Source organism: Plecotus auritus (assembly GCF_963455305.1).
Source record: "Plecotus auritus genome assembly, chromosome: X".
Classification (NCBI taxonomy): domain Eukaryota; kingdom Metazoa; phylum Chordata; class Mammalia; order Chiroptera; family Vespertilionidae; genus Plecotus; species Plecotus auritus.
The window spans coordinates 44,218,690-44,236,564 of record NC_137784.1 but is presented as its reverse complement, the minus strand read 5'-3'; the positions used below and the strand labels follow the sequence as shown (position 1 = coordinate 44,236,564).

The following is a 17,875-nucleotide window of genomic DNA, read 5'->3' as shown; positions in this document are numbered from 1 at the left end:
CAGGATTTTGTTGAGGATTTTAGCATCTTTGTTTATCAGGGATATTGGCTTGTAATTTTCTTTCTTTGTAGTGTCTTTATCTGATTTCAGGATTAAGGTAATGCTTGCCTCATAGAAAGAGTTTAGAAGTGTCCCTTCCTCTTGAATTTTGTGAATAATCTGAGGATAATAGGTTTTTCTTTTTTTTTGAATGTTTGGTAAAACTTTTCTGTGAAGCCGTCTGGCCTATGGCTTTTGCTTGCTGAAAGTTTTTTTGATTACTGCTTCAATTTCCTCCATAGTTACCTGCATATTCAAATTTTTATTCTTCCTGACTGAGTTTTGTAAGGTTGTCCTTTTCTAGGAATATGTCCATTCCTGCTAGGTTGACCAGTTTGGTAGAATAGAGTTGTTCATAGTAATTTTTTTTTTTTTTTACAATCCTTTGTATTTCTCTGAGGTCTGTTGTTATTTCTTCTCTTTCGTTTATGATTTTGTTTATTTGGGGCACTCCCTCTTTGCTTCTTGGTGAGCCTGGCCAGAGGTTCATCAATCTTGTTCATCCTTTCAAAGAACTAGCTCTTGGTTTTATTGATCTTTTTATTTATTTATTTATTTTTGTATCTATGTCATTTATTTCCTCTCCGATCTTTATTATTTCCTTCCTTCTGCTCACCCTTCTTCTTCTTCTTCTTCTTCTTCTTCTTCTTCTTCTTCTTCTTCTTCTTCTTCTTCTTCTTCTTCTTCTTCTTCTCCTCCTCCTCCTCCTCCTCCTCCTCCTCCTCCTCCTCCTCCTCCTCCTCCTCCTCCTCCTCCTCCTTCTTCTTCTTCTTCTTCTTCTTCTTCTTCTTCTTCTTCTTCTTGGCATGCCTGAAATGCTGTGAACTTCCTAGGGACTGCTTTTACTGTGTCCCATAGATTTTGGATTGTTGTGTTTTCATTGTCACTTATTTCCAGGATGTTTTTTATTTCTTCTTTGATCTCTTTGGTAACCCAATTATTGTTTAATAACATGCTATTTAGCATGCTTGTGTTTGAATTGTTTGATTGTTTTTTATTGTAGTTTATTACTAATATTATGCCATTGTGATCTGAGAAATCCTTGATATGACTTCAATCTTCTTGAATTTGAAGAGACTTTGTCTGTGTCCCAATATGTGGTCTATCTTCGAAAATGTCCCATGTGTGCTTGAGAAGAATGTATATTCTGTAGCTTTGGGGGGAAATACTTTGATGGTGTCAATTAAGTCCATCTGATCTAGTGAGTCATTTAGGATTGCTGTTTCTTTGCTGATTTTTTTCTAGAGGATTTATCCAGTGATGTCAATAGGGTAACCCTACTATGATTATATTGCTGTCTATCTCTCCCTTGATATCTTTCATGTATTCGGGTGCTCCTGAATTGGGTGCATATATGGTTACCAGAGTTATATTGTCTTGTTGTATCGATCCCTTTAGTATTATGAAGTGGCCTTCCTTATCTCTTGTTATGGCCTTCACTTTGAGGTGTATTTTGTCAGATATAAGTATTGCTACCCCAGCTTTTTTTCATTTCCATTTGCCTGAAAGATATTTTTCCATCCCTTCACTTTCATTCTGTGTGAGTCCCTTGTTCTGAGGTGGGTCTCTTGTAGACAGCATATATGTGGGTCATGTTTTTTATCCATTCAGCCACTGGATGTCTTTTGCTTGGAGCATTTTGTCCATTTATGTTTAAGGTTATTATTGATAGGTAGTTGTTTGTACTCATTTTTATTCTTTATGCCTGTGTTCCCTCTTCCATTTCTATTTCTTCTTTTTACAACAGTCCCTTTAACATTACTTGCATTGCTGGCTTGGTCGTGATAAACTCCCATAGCCTTTTTTTGTCTGTAAAACTCCTGATTTCCCATTCAATTTTGAATGATAGTCTTGCTGTATAGAATATTCTTGGATTCAGTCCCTTGCTTTGCATCACTTTGTAAATTTCATTCCATTACCTTATGGCCTGATTTGTTTCTGTTGAGAAACCATTTTATAACCTAATGGGAGAACCTTTGTAGGTAACTCTATATCTCTCTCCTGCAGCCTTTAAGATTCTCTCTTTGTTGTTAACATTTGCCATTGTAATTACAACATGTCTTGGTGTGGGTCATTTTGGGTTCATCTTGTTTTGGACTCTGTGCTTGTGTGACTTTTTTCTTTCCCAAATCAGGGAAGTTTTCTGTCATTATTTCTTTAAATATGTTTTCTAATCTTTGCTCCTCTTCTTTTCCATATGGCACCTGTTTTATACGTATGTTACTTTGTTCCATGTTGTCCCAAAGCTCCATTTGGCTCTCCTCCTGATTGCTAATTTTTTTCTCCAATTGCTGTTCTGATTGGGTGTTTTTCTGCCCTATCTTCTAACTCACTGATTTGGTCCTCAGCTTCTTCTAGTCTACTGTTGAAACCTTCCATTGTGTTTTTTATTGTAGCTGTATCATTTTTTATTTCCTCTTGACTCTTAAATAAGTTGTTGATTTTCTCATGCATCCAGTTTATGAACTGTATGACCCTTACTCTGAATTCTTTTTCTGACATATTGCATGTCTCCATTTCACCCTGCTTTGGGTTTGACAGGTTGAAGACCCTATCAGGGCAAAGGTCTGGAAATTGTTAGCCCAGAGAGTGGTTCTGCCTTGATCTCATGACTTTTTTGTCCCTTCTCTGTGTTGTATCCCATTCTACAGATATGGCCCCTCATTTGTCTGCTTCAGTTGCTCAGGGTGGTCAGAGCACATCCACCATTCCTCTGGTGTATAACTCCTTGTGAGGACCCAGAGCCCTCTGACATGCAATTTGCCATGCAGCCCCAGCACCCATGGCAGGGTGGCACCCTAGGTCCCTCTCACAGCGCACTTGCAGAGCAGTCTTATGGCCCCTGGCTGGGCACACTGGCTTGGTCCGAGCCACCCTGCCAGTGCTCTCCTGTGGCCCTGAGTGAGGTGTGTGTTGGGTTGTCCATGTCACCCCAGCAGGTCTGTCCAGGGGACTGGGGTGGAGTGGTCATTGGTTGCTCTGGGTCACACCATCCATGCTCTTCTCTGGCCCAAAGTGATGCATGCTCTTGGTTGCTTCAGGTCGCCCTGGCAGCAGGTTCTGGGGCTTGGGGTGGAGCAGGTGCCGGGTGGCTCTGGGTCAGGCTAGAAGCTCAGTTCTGGAGTCTGGGGTGGTGGTGGTTCACAGGTTCCCCTTAGCTTGCACTCACTGTGGGTTCTTGGAGCCAGATTCTAGGACACTGGTTCCCAGTGGGTTGGTGAGGAGGCCTGTTGTGGGAGCTCATTCTGTTGGCACGTGCTCCCTGCAGATGTCTTGAAGCCTGCCGGGAGGTGCTGTACCACTCTCTGCCAGGGCTTAGTGGTGGTTCCATGTATGTTATGACTGGCAAGTGGCATTCTCTGGGTGTCCTCTGCTCTTCTTTATTGAAAATTGTCTCCTCAGCTGTAACTAATTTGTTAATTCAAGGTGGATGTTCTCCAATTTAGTTGCTTTTCTGGCCTGGCCCTAGGAAGAGGTGCATGACGCTGCTGCCTATTTGGCTGCCATTTTCTACTCACTATCCAGAATGTTTTTTATTCTTTGATCTCTTTGATAACCCATTCATTGTTCAATAGCATGCTATTTAACTTCCATGTGTTTGTTTTTTATTGTTTTTATTATAGTTGATTTCTAATTTTTTAACATTGTGATCTGAGAAGATGCTTGATATTATTTCAATCTTTTTGTATTTGTAGAGACTTAGCATGTGTCCTAATATGTGATGTATCTTTGAACATCTCTCATGCACACTTGAGAAAAAATGTTTATTCCATAGCTTTGTGGTGAAATGTTCTCAATATGTCAATTAGTTCCATCTGATCTAGGATTGCTGTTTCTTCGATGATTTTTTGTCTAAAGGATTTATCTAGTGATGTCAATGGTGTATTAAAGTCCCCTACTATGATTGTATTGCTGTTGATCTGTCCTCTTATTTTTAAGTTGTTTCTTTTTTAATTTCTTTATTGACTAAGGTATTACATATGTGTCCTCATCACCCCCACAAATTTGGTTCTGATTGATTTTTTTCTACCTTGTCTTCTGATTCACTGATCTGATCCTCAACTTCCCCTATTCTATTGTGTATTCATTCCAACATGTTCTTTATTAGCGCTATGTCATTTTTTTTATTTCTGACTTTTCTTTTTTCATTGTTACTATATCTTTTCTCTTGCTTTTGAACATTTTTAACATCATTATTCTGAGCTCTATATCAGATACGTTTCTTATCTTCATTTCATTTATCTCTTCTTCTGGAGAATTCTTTTGTTCTTTTATTTGTGGGTTGATTTTTGTGTCGTCATTTTTGCTGCCTGTTTGGGTTTCTGAGTATGTATTAGGTAGATCTGCTATGCCTCCCAATCTCTATTTTAAGACAGTGTCAAATGCTGTTTCTGACTAATTAGATCAGGCAAATACTCAAAGCCTCCAGAGACCATCTATGCCTGCAAACTGGCTAGATTCAGTGTTGAATAGACCTCAGGCAATCTTCTACGGGTGTGGAAATATTTTTTCAAACAGCATGGGGCCATTGCTTCTGCCTGGAGGCCTCAGAAAATCCAAACATGGGGCAAAGTGCTTTCCAATAAGATGGGTCAACTGTCTTCCCCCTAGGGAAAAACCACTTGGATAGCAAATGTCTTCCTGAGAAAGTTAACCTCCATAGTCTGAGTTAATAACTCAGAACAGGAGACCTTCTAAGTTCTAACCCCACAGCCCCCAACCCTGGTTTCTGCTCACACAACTCTAGTCCACTCTCCCTTCCCTCCGTCAGAGCAAAAGGTGAGTGGCTGCATATTAAATTTGGTGCATTTTCCCTTTAATAGGATGTCTGCATTTTGAGCTCTCTCTCCCTGGCAGACAGCAGCCCCACTGCTTTTCACACCCTGATGTTATGCAGGCACCTTTCTCAGCTCTGGTGCTCTCTGCTGGGGTGCCCAACTTGGGGATTATACCCCAGAGTTCTCAGTGGCAACTCCACCCCCCCAAGTTGAGATATCTCTCCTGAATTTCAGCTCTGGTTTGTGGGACCCCTGCCAGTGCTTTGGTGCCTGCACCCTTCCTCACAGTTTCTATGCGGTCTCCACTTTCCAACCTTGGTTATCAGGGTTCTCTCCAGCTAGTCTTCAGTTGACTTCAGGATGTTGTGGGTTTTTATTTTTTATTTTAGTTGTAATTCCTGTTTAGTCCTGGGAGTGTGTCTGTATAGCATCCACTTACTCCACTGCCATATTTTGTCACAATAATATTAAATGAAAATGGCTTAAATGCTCCAATCAAAAGACATAGGGTAGATGAATGGAAAAGAAAAAAATGACCCTTATATATGCTGTCTACAAGACTCCTACCTCAAAACAAAGGAATCACACATAATGAAAATGAAGGGATAGGAAATCTTTTTCCAGGCAAATAGAAATGAAAGGAAAGCTGGTTTAGCCATACTCAAATCTGATAAATAAGAAATAATGGAGAGAGAAACCAAGATGGCAGCATAGGTAAACACCTAAACTGCTGCCTCGCACAACAATTTCAAAACTACAACTAAAAGACAAAACTGACATTATCCAGAACCACAGGAAGGCTGGATGAGTGGAAATTCTACAACTAGAAGGAAAGAGAAAAGCACACTGAGACTCAGAGGAGCTGAAAGAGGCAGGGGTACAAAGATGCGCACGTGGAGAGGACTGGCAACTGAGTGCGTGGCTGGCTTTCTCAAGCGGGAGGGAGACAAAAGCTCCCAACTGCGCTGAACTCCAGTTCTGGGCAAGACTCTAGGGACCCAGACTCATATGGGGTGAAACTGGACTGTCAGGAAAGAGAAAAGCACACTGAGACTCAGAGGAACTGCGGAAGGCATAGGTACTGAGGCGTGTGCACGTGGAGAGGGCAGGCAACTGAGTGCGCGGCTGGCTTTCTCAAGTGGGAGGGAGACAAAAGCTCCCAACTGCACTGAACTCCAGTTCCGGGTGAGACTCTGGGGACCCAGACTCATTCAGGGAGAAACTGGACTGTCAGGCAGTGGGCGGAACTCGAGGGTAGCTTTCTCTCAGAGGTGCTTGCAGCAATTACCATGGGACACTGTCACACAGGGGCCTATTAGGGCAGGGCTGACGGGAAACCAATGCTGTCTGCTCCTCCCCAAGACTCTGACCCATCCAAGCTGAGCACAGAGGTTTTTGCAAGTCTTGTCTCATAAGGGTGTCTCCAGTACAGAAGTTCTCTCAGCGTAGACACAGCTGATCCTCACAGCCAATTGGCCTGGAGGTCAATTCCTCCCAGTGATACCAACAACAATCAAGGCTTAACTACAACAAGACTGTGCACACAGCCCACAAAGGGGTGCACCAAGAGTGTCCACCTCAGGTAACTGGGGAGGCTGAGCCACTGGGCCCTATCGTACACCTAGCACACCAAGCCACTCTATCAACTCTGGGAAGCAGTGAAAATGCCGAGACAAAGAAACAGATCACAAATTAAAGAAATGGTGGAAAGCAAACGACTGCACAGTTATAAGGTTTTTCAAGAATTTTCTAGAAAAGGCCGATAAATTTAGCAAGACCCTTGAGGATATGAAAAAGGACCAACTAGAAATTAAGCATACACTGACTGAAATAAAAAAAATATTATACAGAGATCTAACAGCAGACTAGAGGATTGTAAGAATCAAGTCAAATATTTGAAATACAAAGAAGCAAAAAACACTCAACTGGAAAAGCAAAAAGAAAAAAGAATAAAAAAAATATGAAGATAGTGTAAGGAGCCTCTGGGACAACTTCAAGCGTACCAACATCCGAATTATGGGGGTACCAGAAGAAGAGAGAGAGAAAGATATTGAAAACCTATTTGAAGAAATAATGACAGAAAACTTCCCCTACCTGGTGAAAGAAATAGACTTACAAGCCCAGGAAGTGCAGAGAACCCCAAACAAAAGAAATCCAAAGATGACCACACCAAGAATCATCATAATTAAAATGCCAAGAGCAAAAGAGAGAATATTAAAAGCAGCAAGAGAGCCGAAACCGGTTTGGCTCAGTGGATAGAGCGTCGGCCTGCGGACTGAGGGGTCCCGGGTTCGATTCCGGTCAAGGGCATGTACCTTGGTTGCGGGCACATCCCCAGTGGGGGGTGTGCAGGAGGCAGCTGATCGATGTCTCTCTCTCATCGATGTTTCTAGCTCTCTATCCCTCTTCCTTCCTCTCTGTAAAATATCAATAAAATATATTTTTTTAAAAAAAGCAGCAAGAGAAAAACAGTTACCTACAAGGGAGCACCCATACGACTGTCAGCTGATTTCTCAACAGAAACTATGCAGGCCAGACAGGAGTGGCAAGAAATATTCAAAGTGATGAATAGCAAGAACCTACAACCAAGATTACTCTACCCAGCAAAACTGTCATTCAGAATTGAAGGGCAGATAAAGAGCTTCACAGATCAGAAAAAGCTAAAGGAGTTCATCACCACCAAACCAGTATTACATGAAATGCTGAAAGCTATTCTTTAAGTAGAGGAAGAAGAAGAAAAAGGTAAAGATAAAAATTATGAACAACAAATACACATCTCTCAACAAGTGAATCTAAAAATCAAGTGAATAAAAAATCTGATGAACAGAATAAACTGGTGAATATAATAGAATCGGGCATAGAAAGGGAGTGGACTGACAATTCTAGGGGGGAAAGGGGTGTGGGGGGTGCGGGAAGAGACTGGACAAAAATTGTACACCTATGGATGAGGACAGTGGTGGGGGGTGGGTAAAGGCAGAGGATGGGGTGGAAACCGGGTGGAGGGGAGCTATGGGGAAAAAAAGAGAAACAATTGTAATAATCTGAACAATAAAGATTTATTAAATTAAAAAAAAAGAAATAATGAAGGCCATTTCATAGTACTAAAGGTATCGATACAACAAGAGGATATAATTCTGGTAAACATATACACATGCCCAATACAGCAGTATCCAAAAACATTAAAAAAAAAAAAACTTCTAGAGCACATCAATGGAGATATTGACAGCAATACAATCATAGTAGGGGACTTTAACATCTCACTGACCTCACTGGATAGACTTTCTAGACAAAAAAAAAAAAATCAATAAGGAACAATGATCTTAAACTACACACTAGATCAAATGGAATTAATTGACATTTTCAGAACATTTCACCCCAAAGTTACAGAATATACATTCTTCTGAAGTGCACATGGAACATTTTCAAAGATAGACCACAAGTTAGGTCACAAACTAAGTCTCTACAAGTTCAAGAAATTGAAATCATGTCAAGCATCTTCTCAGATTACAATGGCATAAAATTAGAAATCAACTACAATAAAAACACTCAAAATATTCAGGAGGATAATAACATATTATTAATCAATGAGTTGGTTACCAAAGAGATCAAGGAGAAAATAAAAAGCATCATGGAAACCAATGAAAAATCAACACACAACAAACCAAAATCTATGGGACAAGGTGAAAGCAATCTTGAGAGCTAAGTTCACAGCAATACAGGCTTACCTAAAAAAAAATAAAAATAAAAATAAAAACAAAACAAAACAAAACAAAAAAAACCAACAAACAAGAAAATATTTTAATAAGTTATCTAACCTATAACTTAAAGAATTAGAAAGAGAACAATAAGAAAAGCCTAGTGTAAGTGGAAGGAAGGAAAAAATAAAGATAAGAGTGGAAATAAATGGCATAGAGACTAAAAATAAATACAAAAGATGAATGAAACCAAGAGCTGGTTCTTGGAAAAGATAAATAAGATTGATGAACCTCTAGCCAGTCTCATCAGGAAATAAATATAGAGCACCCACATAAAATCAGAAATGAAAAAGGTGAAGTAACAACTGTCCCACAGAAATACAAATAATCATTAAAAAATACTATAAAAGTACTAGTATATTCCAACAAACTAGACAACCTAGATGAAATGGACATATTCTTAGGAAAATAAAATCTTCCAAAACTCAATCAGAAAGAATCAGAAAACTTAAATAAGCCAATAACTACAGATGAGATTGAAACCATAATCAAAATACTGCCAGTAAACAAAAGCCCTTGTTTGGTCAACTTCACAAGGGAGTTTTACTAAACATTTAAAGAAGAACTAACAGCTATCCACCTCAAAGTAGTCCAAAAACTTCAAGAGGAAGGAACACTTCCAAGCTCTCTTTATGAGGGCAGCATTACCCTAACTCCAAAACCAGTTAAAGACACTTCAAAGAAAGAAAATTACAGGCCAATGTCACTGATGAATGAAGATGCTAAAATCCTCAACAAAATATTAATTAGCAAATCAGATGCAGCAATACATTAAAAAGATCATACATCATGAACAAGTGGGATTTATTCTGAGGATACAAGGCTGGTACAATATTTGCAAATCAATAAATGTGATACATCACATAGACAAATTATAAGATAAAAATCACATGATCATATCAATGATGCAGAAAAAGCATTCAACACCATTTTTCCCCCTCTGTCCCAAACTCTATTAAAGAAAAAGCAATGATGGTAAATCTCTAAAACATAGTCAATTTTATGGGATTCTTTCCTTGAGAATGTGATGTTTGATTTTGAAATACATACCATGAAGTGCATGGTTCCTAACTGTACTAAATAGGCGAGAGGCTGAAATCCTACTTTCCCCAGTCTGTGGTCTGTCTTTGGATTAGTAATAATTGCCTGAACAGCTACTATGGCTTCATTAATTTTTGTCTATAGCTCTCTGAGCTCTTCTATATACAGCAATTGCAGAATTTGAGCAGCTTCATTAAGAACTGCTACTCCTGACTCCTGAAAGATTGTGGCTGTCAGGACAGAGGTGAGGGAGAGGAAGTGAGTGTGTGAGGGTATGAAAGGAGAGTGTGTGTATGTGTGTGGTGTGTGTGTGAGGGAGTAAGGGACAGTTAAATCTCGCAGGAACAGCAGGGGCTGGCAGACCAGACTCTCTTGGACAAGGAGAGACTACTACCACTGTGGGCACTCCTTGGACTGAAGAACTCGGGCACGGAGCCCACACCATCTTGAAGGGGAGAACGGCTTTTTTTAGGAACTCATCAGCACCACCACCCAGCCAGGACTTTGATACTGCCTGCGACCCAGTAGCCACTCCAGCCAAAATCCTGCTACCCCAGCTGCAGACCCACGGACTCTGGGACCTCCACCTCTAAAGGTGCACTGTTCCCGCAGCAGTAAGTGCATCTTCCCCTTCCCCAGCGGCAGAACTCCAGACACCACTTTCTTTTGTGCATTTCCAGTCATGCAGGCATCCAGGGCACATCACTCAGTAGGCAGCCCCTGAGAGCCACTGGGAGCCCCCGCTGGTGTGATTCTGTACAGACAAGGGTGCGCTGCCCCTCAGTAGAAATTCTGTATTTCCTCTGCCCGATAACTGCCCGAAGACACCCCAGCTGTGTAACTTCAGTGCCAGGGCCTCTCAAAGTGCATCAGAGCTCTGTGCCAGCAAACTCACCACCACAGACACGCACATTTCCAAAGGGCAGGCACCCTGAGCCCATCTATCCACAGGGTGCTTGTGGGAGCTATTGTGAGTCCTGGCTGGGTGAGATCTTGGACAAATAAGGACACACTGCCCCCGGCAGTAGAAATTCTGAATTCACTCATCCTGGACACCTGCACAGACACCCCAGCAGTGTAACTTCAGTGCCAGGGCCCCTCAAAGTGCATCAGAGCTCTGTGCCAGCACACTCACTGCCACAGACATGCACATTTTCAAAGGGCATGCACCCTGAGCCCATATATCCACATGGTCCTCTGGGGAGCTGCTTTGAGCCCCTGCTGGGTGTGATTCTGTACAGACAAGGACGTGCTGCCCCGCAGTAGAAACGCTGAACTCCTTCATCCTGAATAACTGCTCACATACACCCCAGCTGCTTAACTTCAGTGCCAGGGCCCCTCAAAGTGCTTCAGAGCTCTGCAGAGGCAAATTTACGGCCAGTCCACATGCAGCCTTCCAACAGGCAGGAAACCTGAGCCCATCAATCCACAGGGTGCTTGTGGGAGCTACTGTGAGTCCTTGCTGGGTGTGATCTTGGACAAACAGGGATGCACTCCCCCTGGCAGTAGAAATTCTGAATTCACTCATCCTGGATACCTGTACATAGATGCCTCAATTACGCGGCTTCAGTGCCATGGCCCATCAGAGTACTTCAGAGCCCCTTGCTGGCAAATGCACCACAGGTGCCCCTGTGATCCTCCACTGGGAGCATGCGCATATCCACCACAGGTGCAGCAGCAAAAGCTCAGTCTGCCCAGCCCACAACTACAGAACTCTGGACACCACAGTCACACCTTTCCAGAATGCAGGCATCCTGAGACCCATCAACCCAACAGACGGTTCCTGGGTGCCACTGTGAGTCCCCGCTGGACACGTGTGATTTCAATCAAGGGCGCAAGACAGCAAAAAATGGGATACCCCCCTCCATGGCTGCTGACTTCTAGACACCACAGTTGTACCTTTCCAGCTCACAGGCCAATATCAAGAGAACCCAAATAGCTCAAGTAGGGAGCTACACTAGATTACCAAGCCCAGGAGACCTGAGAGATCACACCAGTAGCACCATCCACAAAAGAACCTGAATATCAAACCAATTGGACCTAAATTAAAATGTTACAGCAAAACATGGGAAGACAAAAAAGCAATCCCCAAAGGAAAGAATAAGAGGAACCACCAGAAAGGGAGTTAATTGAATTCGAGGCTAGCAGCTATCAGAGAAAGAATTAAGAGTAATGGTTATAAGGATATTTAAATGGCTGAATGACAAATAAACACAACTCAATGACAAATACACACAAATCAATGAGAACTATAAGGGGCTGAATGAGAATGTCACCAACATAAAAAGGAACCAAGAGGAGATGAAGAACGACATAGCTGCAATAAAGAACATAATGGAAGGCTTAAAGAGTAGACTAGAAGAGGCTGAGGACCACATCAGCGAATTAGAAGACAAGGCAGGAAAATACACACAAACACAGCAGCAACTGGAAAGAAGACTTAAAAAGCAAGAGGAGAGCCTAAGGGAGCTTTGTGACAACACAAAACGAAACAACATTCGCTTAATAGGGATACCAGAAGGAGAGGAAGAGAAGCAAGGAATAGAAAACTTGTTTGAAGAAATAATGACAAAAAACTTCCCTGATATTGGCAAGAAAAAAACCATGCAAGTCCAAAAAGTACATAGAGTCCCAAACAAGATGAACCCCAAAAGACCAACACCAAGACACATCATAATTAAATTGGCGAAGACCAACAACAGAGTAAGAATCTTAAAGGCTGCCAGAGAGAGACAGAAAGTTACCTTCAAGTGATCTCATATTAGAATATCAACTGATTTCTCAACAGAAACACACAAGGCCAGAAGGGAATGGAATGAAATATACAAAGTGATGCAAAGAAAGGGACTGAATCCAAGAATACTATACCCAGCAAGGCTATCATTCAAAATTGAAGGTGGAATCAAGAGCTTCACAGACAAAAAAGGACTAAGGGAGTTTATTACCACTAAACCAGCAATGCAAGAAATGCTAAAGGGACTGCTGTAAAAAGAAGAAATAGGAAGTGAAGAAGGAACACAGGGGTAAAGAATAAAAATGGTGACAAAGAAGTACCTATCAATAATAACTTTAAATGTAAATGGATTAAATGCCCCAATCAAAATAGATAGTATAACTGAGTGGATAAGAATACATGACCCATATATCTGCTGTATACAGGAAATCCACCTCAGAAAAAAAGACTCACACAGATTGATGGTGAAGGGATGGAAAAAGGTTTTTCAGGCGAATCGAAATGAGAAAAAAGCTGGGGTAGCAATACTTATATCTGACAAATTAGATCTCAAGGTGAAGGACATAAAAAAAAAGATATGGAAGGCCACTTCATAATACTAAAATGAGCAATTCAACAAGAAGAAATAACTCTGATAAATATATACGTACCCAATACAGGAGCACCCAAACACATAAAAAAAACTCCTGGAGGATATCAAAGGAGAGATTGACAGCAATACAATCATAGTAGGGGACTTTAATACCACACAATCACCATTGAACAAATCCTCTAAACAAAAAATCAGCAAAGAAACATCAATCCTAAATGACTCACTAGACCAGATGGAATTAATTGACATCTTCAGAACATTTCACCCCAAAGCCACAGAATATACATTCTTCTCAAGTGCACAAGGGTCATTTTCAAAGATAGACCATATGTTGGGACATAGGCAAAGTCTCTTCCAATTCAAGAAGATAGAAATCATATCAAGCATCTTCTCAGACCACAGTGGCATAAAACTGGAAATCAACTAAAATAAAAACAACCCAAAGAAATCAAACACATGGAGACTAAATAGCATGCTATTAAACAATGACTGGGTTACCAGAGAGATCAAAGAAGAAATAAAAAACATCATGGCAACAAATGACATTAAAACACAACAATCCAGCATCTATGGGATACAGCAACAGCAGTCTTGAGAGGGAAGTTCATAGCTCTACAAGCCTACTGCAAAAAAACAAGAAACAATGGTAATAAATTACCTAACCCTACAACTCAAAAGAGTTAGAAAGAGAGCAACAAGAAAAGCCCAGTGTAAGCAGAAGAAAGGAGATAATAAAGATCAGGGTGGAGATAAACGACATAGAGTCCAAAAAAAAAAAAAAAAAGATCAACAAAACCAAGATCTGGTTCTTTGTAAGGATAAACAAGATTGATGAGCCTCTAGCCAGGCTCACCAAGAAGCAAAGAGAGAGGACCCAAATAAACGAAATCAGAAATGAAAGAGGAGAAATAACAGCAGACCCCACAGAAATACAAAGGATAGTTAAAAAATACTACAAACAACTCTATTCCAACAAACTGGACAAGCTGGAGGAAATGGACATATTCTTAGAAAAATATGACCTTCCAAAACTCAGTCAGGAAGAATCTAAACATCTCAGTAGGCCAGTAACTATGGAAGAAATTGAAGTAGCCTTCAAAAAGCTTCCAGCAAACAAAAGCCAGGGACCAGAGGGCTTCACAGGGGATTTTTACCAAACAATCAAGGAGGAACTAAAACCTATCCTCCTCAGACTATTCCAAAAAATTCAAGAGGAAGGAACACTTCCAAGCTCATTCTATGAAGCCAGCATCACCCTAATACCAAAACCAGATAACGACAACACAATGAAAGAGAATTACAGGCCAATATCCCTCATGAACATAGATGCCAAAATCCTCAACAAAATTCTAGCAAATTGGATTCAGCAGTACATTAGAAAGAGCATACACCATGACCAAGTAGGATTCATCTCAGGGATGCAAGTATGGTACAATATCCGCAAGTTGACAAATGTGATACATCACATAAAGAAACTGAGAGATAAAAACAACATAGTAATATTAATTGATGCAGAAAAAGCATTTGACAAAATCCAACACCCTTTCTTGATAAAAACTCCCAGCAAGGTGGGAATAGAAAGATCATACCTCAACATAATAAAAGCCATATATGATTAACGCACAACCAACATCATACTCAATGGGCAAAAACTAAAACCATTTCTCCTAAGAACAGGAACTAGACAGGTATGCCCACTCTCACGGCTCCTGTTCAACATAGGACTGGAGTTTTTAGCCATTGCAATTAGACAACAAGAAGAAATAAAAGGCATTCAAATTGGAAAAGAAGAAGTAAAGCTGTCCTTATTTGCAGATGACATGATATTGTACATAGAAAACCCTAAAGACTCCTTTAAAAAACTATTAGATGTAATAAATGAATTCGTCAATTTAGCAGGATACAAAATTAATGCCAAGAAATCTATGGCAATTCTATACACCAATAGTGAACTTACAGAAAGAGAGACTAAAAAAGCAATCCCATTTACCATCGCACCAAAAAAAATAAGAAACCTAGGAATAAACTTAACTGAGGAGGTAAAAGACCTATATGTGGAAACTACAGGACACTGAAAAAAAAAGAGATAGAGGAAGACATAAACAGATGGAAGAACATACCATGTTCATGGATTGGTAGAATCAACATCATTAAAATGTCCATACTACCCAAAGCAATCTATAGATTCAATGCACTCCCCATTAAAATACCAATGGCATATTTCACTGACCTAGAAAAAACTCTCCAAAAATTCATCTGGAATTAAAAAAGACCCAAATAGCCACAGCAATCCTGAGAAAGAAGAAAAATGTAGGTGGGATCTCAATACCAGATTTCAAGCTGTATTACAAAGCCACTGTTCTCAAAACAGCCTGGTACTGGCACAAGACTAGATATATAGACCAATGGAATAGAATAGAGAACCCAGATATCGACCCAAACCACTATGCTCAATTAATATTTGACAAAGGAGGCGAGAGCATACAATGGAGTCAAGACAGTCTCTTCAATAAATGGTGTTGGGGAAATTGGACAGATAAATGAAAAAAAAATTAAACTAGACCACCAACTTACACCATACACAAAAATAAACTCAAAATGGATAAAGGACTTAAACATAAGACAGGAAACCATAAAAATACTAGAGGAATCCACAGGCAGAGAAATCTCAGACATATTCTGAATCAATTACTTTACCGATACAGCTCCTAGGGCAATGGAAACTAAAGAGAAAATAAACAAATGGGACTACATCAAAATAAAAAGCTTTTGCACAGCAAAAGAAACCATCAACAAAACAACAAGAAACCCCACTGCATGGGAGAACATATTTGCAAATGTTATCACTGATAAAGGTTTAATCTCTAACATCTACAGGGAACTTAGACAACTTAATAAAAGGAAGATAAATGATCCAATAAAAAATGGGCAACGGACTTAAATAGAATCTTTTTGAAAGAAGACATAAGGAAGGCCAAGAGGCATATGAAAACATACTCAAAGTCACTATTTATTTGAGAGATGCAAATCAAAACAACAATGCGGTACCATCTCACACCTGTCAGAATGGCAATCATCAACAAATCAACAAACGACAAGTGCTGGCGAGGATGTGGAGAAAAAGGAACCCTCATGCATTGCTGGTAGGAATGCCGACTGGTGCTGCCACTGTGGAGAACAGTATGGAGTTTCCTCAAAAAACTAAAAATGGAAATCCCATTTGACCCAGTAATCCCACGTCTAGGAATATATCCCAAGAAACCTGAAACACTAATCAGAAAGGATATATGCACCCCTATGTTCATAGCAGCACAATTCACCATAGCTAAAATTTGAAAACAGCCTAAATACCCATCAGCAGATGAGTGCATTAGAAAACTATGGTACATCTACACGATGGAATACTACACTGCTATAAAAAAGAAGGAATTCTTTCCATTTGCAGCAGCATGGATGGGCCGGGAGAGCATTATGTTAAGTGAAATAAGCCAGGCAATGAAAGAAAAATACCACATGATCTCACTCATTTATGGAAAATAAAGATCATTATAACCTGATGAACAAAAAGATAGACACAGAGGCAGTAAAGCACTGAACAGACTGTCAAATTACAGCAGGAAGGCTGGGGAGTGTTGGGGAGGCGGGGGAAGAGATCAACCAAAGGACTTTTATGCATGCATATAAGCACACCAATGGACACAAGAAACTGGGGGTTGGGTTAAGGGCCTGTGACAGGGGGTAGGGGAGACTGGGGGAAAGTCTATGGGGGGAAAATGGAGATATATGTACTACTATATGTAATACTTTAAACAATAAAATTAAATTAAAATATAAAAAAATAAACAGAAAAGAACTGCATATCCTGTGTCAAAACCAAGAATATGCTTGTCTAAAGCAACAGACAACCACTCTTTTGCTTGATTTGCTTTAGCAACTGCATCCTGGGTCAGGAGCTCCTGGACCAAAATGCAGATTGCCAGGTAATCATCATGACATTGAATCTGAAGAAGGTTAGCCAAAGCCATTACACCAGCTTTAAAATCAGGATTATTAACACCCAAATTGATCAATGGCTCTGCATTTTTAGCAGCATTGTCAGCATTTTTTGTATTATCAGATACTGAGTCCTTGTGTTTTTCAGCGTTATCTCCATATTCAAGTCTAACAGCTAAACTAAGAAGCCAGTCAATTGCTTCGGGTCGACCTTGAATCTTGAAAGGACAGCTAACATTTGTCAGATACTTTTCAAATAACTTTGGACAGTCACTGCTATGGATGTTTCTTAAATTACCTCTGTCTTCAATCTTGCAGTGTCTGATTTTCTGGTCTTCAAGCCAAACCATAAAGTTTTTAAATTCTGTTTCATCTTTGCAGTTGAAGCCGGCAGGGTTGTGGTAGTCAAGGTCCGTCAGCTTTCGGGGAACATGGTCCCAGCTTCGTGCTCTGTCCCCCGGGCTTCAGCCTGGAGAGGAGAGAGGCCCAACAACATTTTTTGATAAAAATTCTCAGCAAAGTGGAAATAGAGGGATCATAACTCAACATATTAAAGTCCATATATGACAAACCTACAGGTAACATCACACTCAGTGGGCAAAAACTAAAACCATATCCCCTACTAACTGGAACAAGACAGGGATATCCACTTTCACTGCTTTTATTCAAAATAGTACTGGAAGTCCTAGCCATAGCCATCAGACAGGAAGAAAAAATAAAAGGTATCCAAATTTTAAAAGAGGAAGTAAAACTGTCATTGTTTGCAGGTTATATGATATTGTACATAGAAAACCCTACAGATTCCAAAAAACTAGTAGATTTAATAAAGGAATTCAGCGATGTAGCAGGATACAAAATCAAAACACAGAAATCTGTCATTTTTATACACGAATAATGAACTGTCAGAAAGAGAAACTAAAAAACAATCCTATTTGTCCTTGCA

General features: G+C 40.2%; 1 protein-coding gene across 1 annotated transcript; it reads right to left on the bottom strand.

Annotated features, from left to right (window-relative positions):
* Positions 1–9,751: 9,751 nt before the first annotated feature.
* LOC308239910 (RNA transcription, translation and transport factor protein-like) lies at positions 9,752–17,282 on the bottom strand (the record flags this gene model as incomplete). Its single annotated transcript, XM_080652774.1, has 2 exons — positions 9,752–9,814; positions 16,794–17,282. The coding sequence occupies 2 exons, from the start codon at positions 17,280–17,282 to the stop codon at positions 9,752–9,754; spliced, it is 552 nt and encodes a 183-aa protein (XP_080508900.1).
* Between the last annotated feature and the right edge of the window lie 593 nt (positions 17,283–17,875).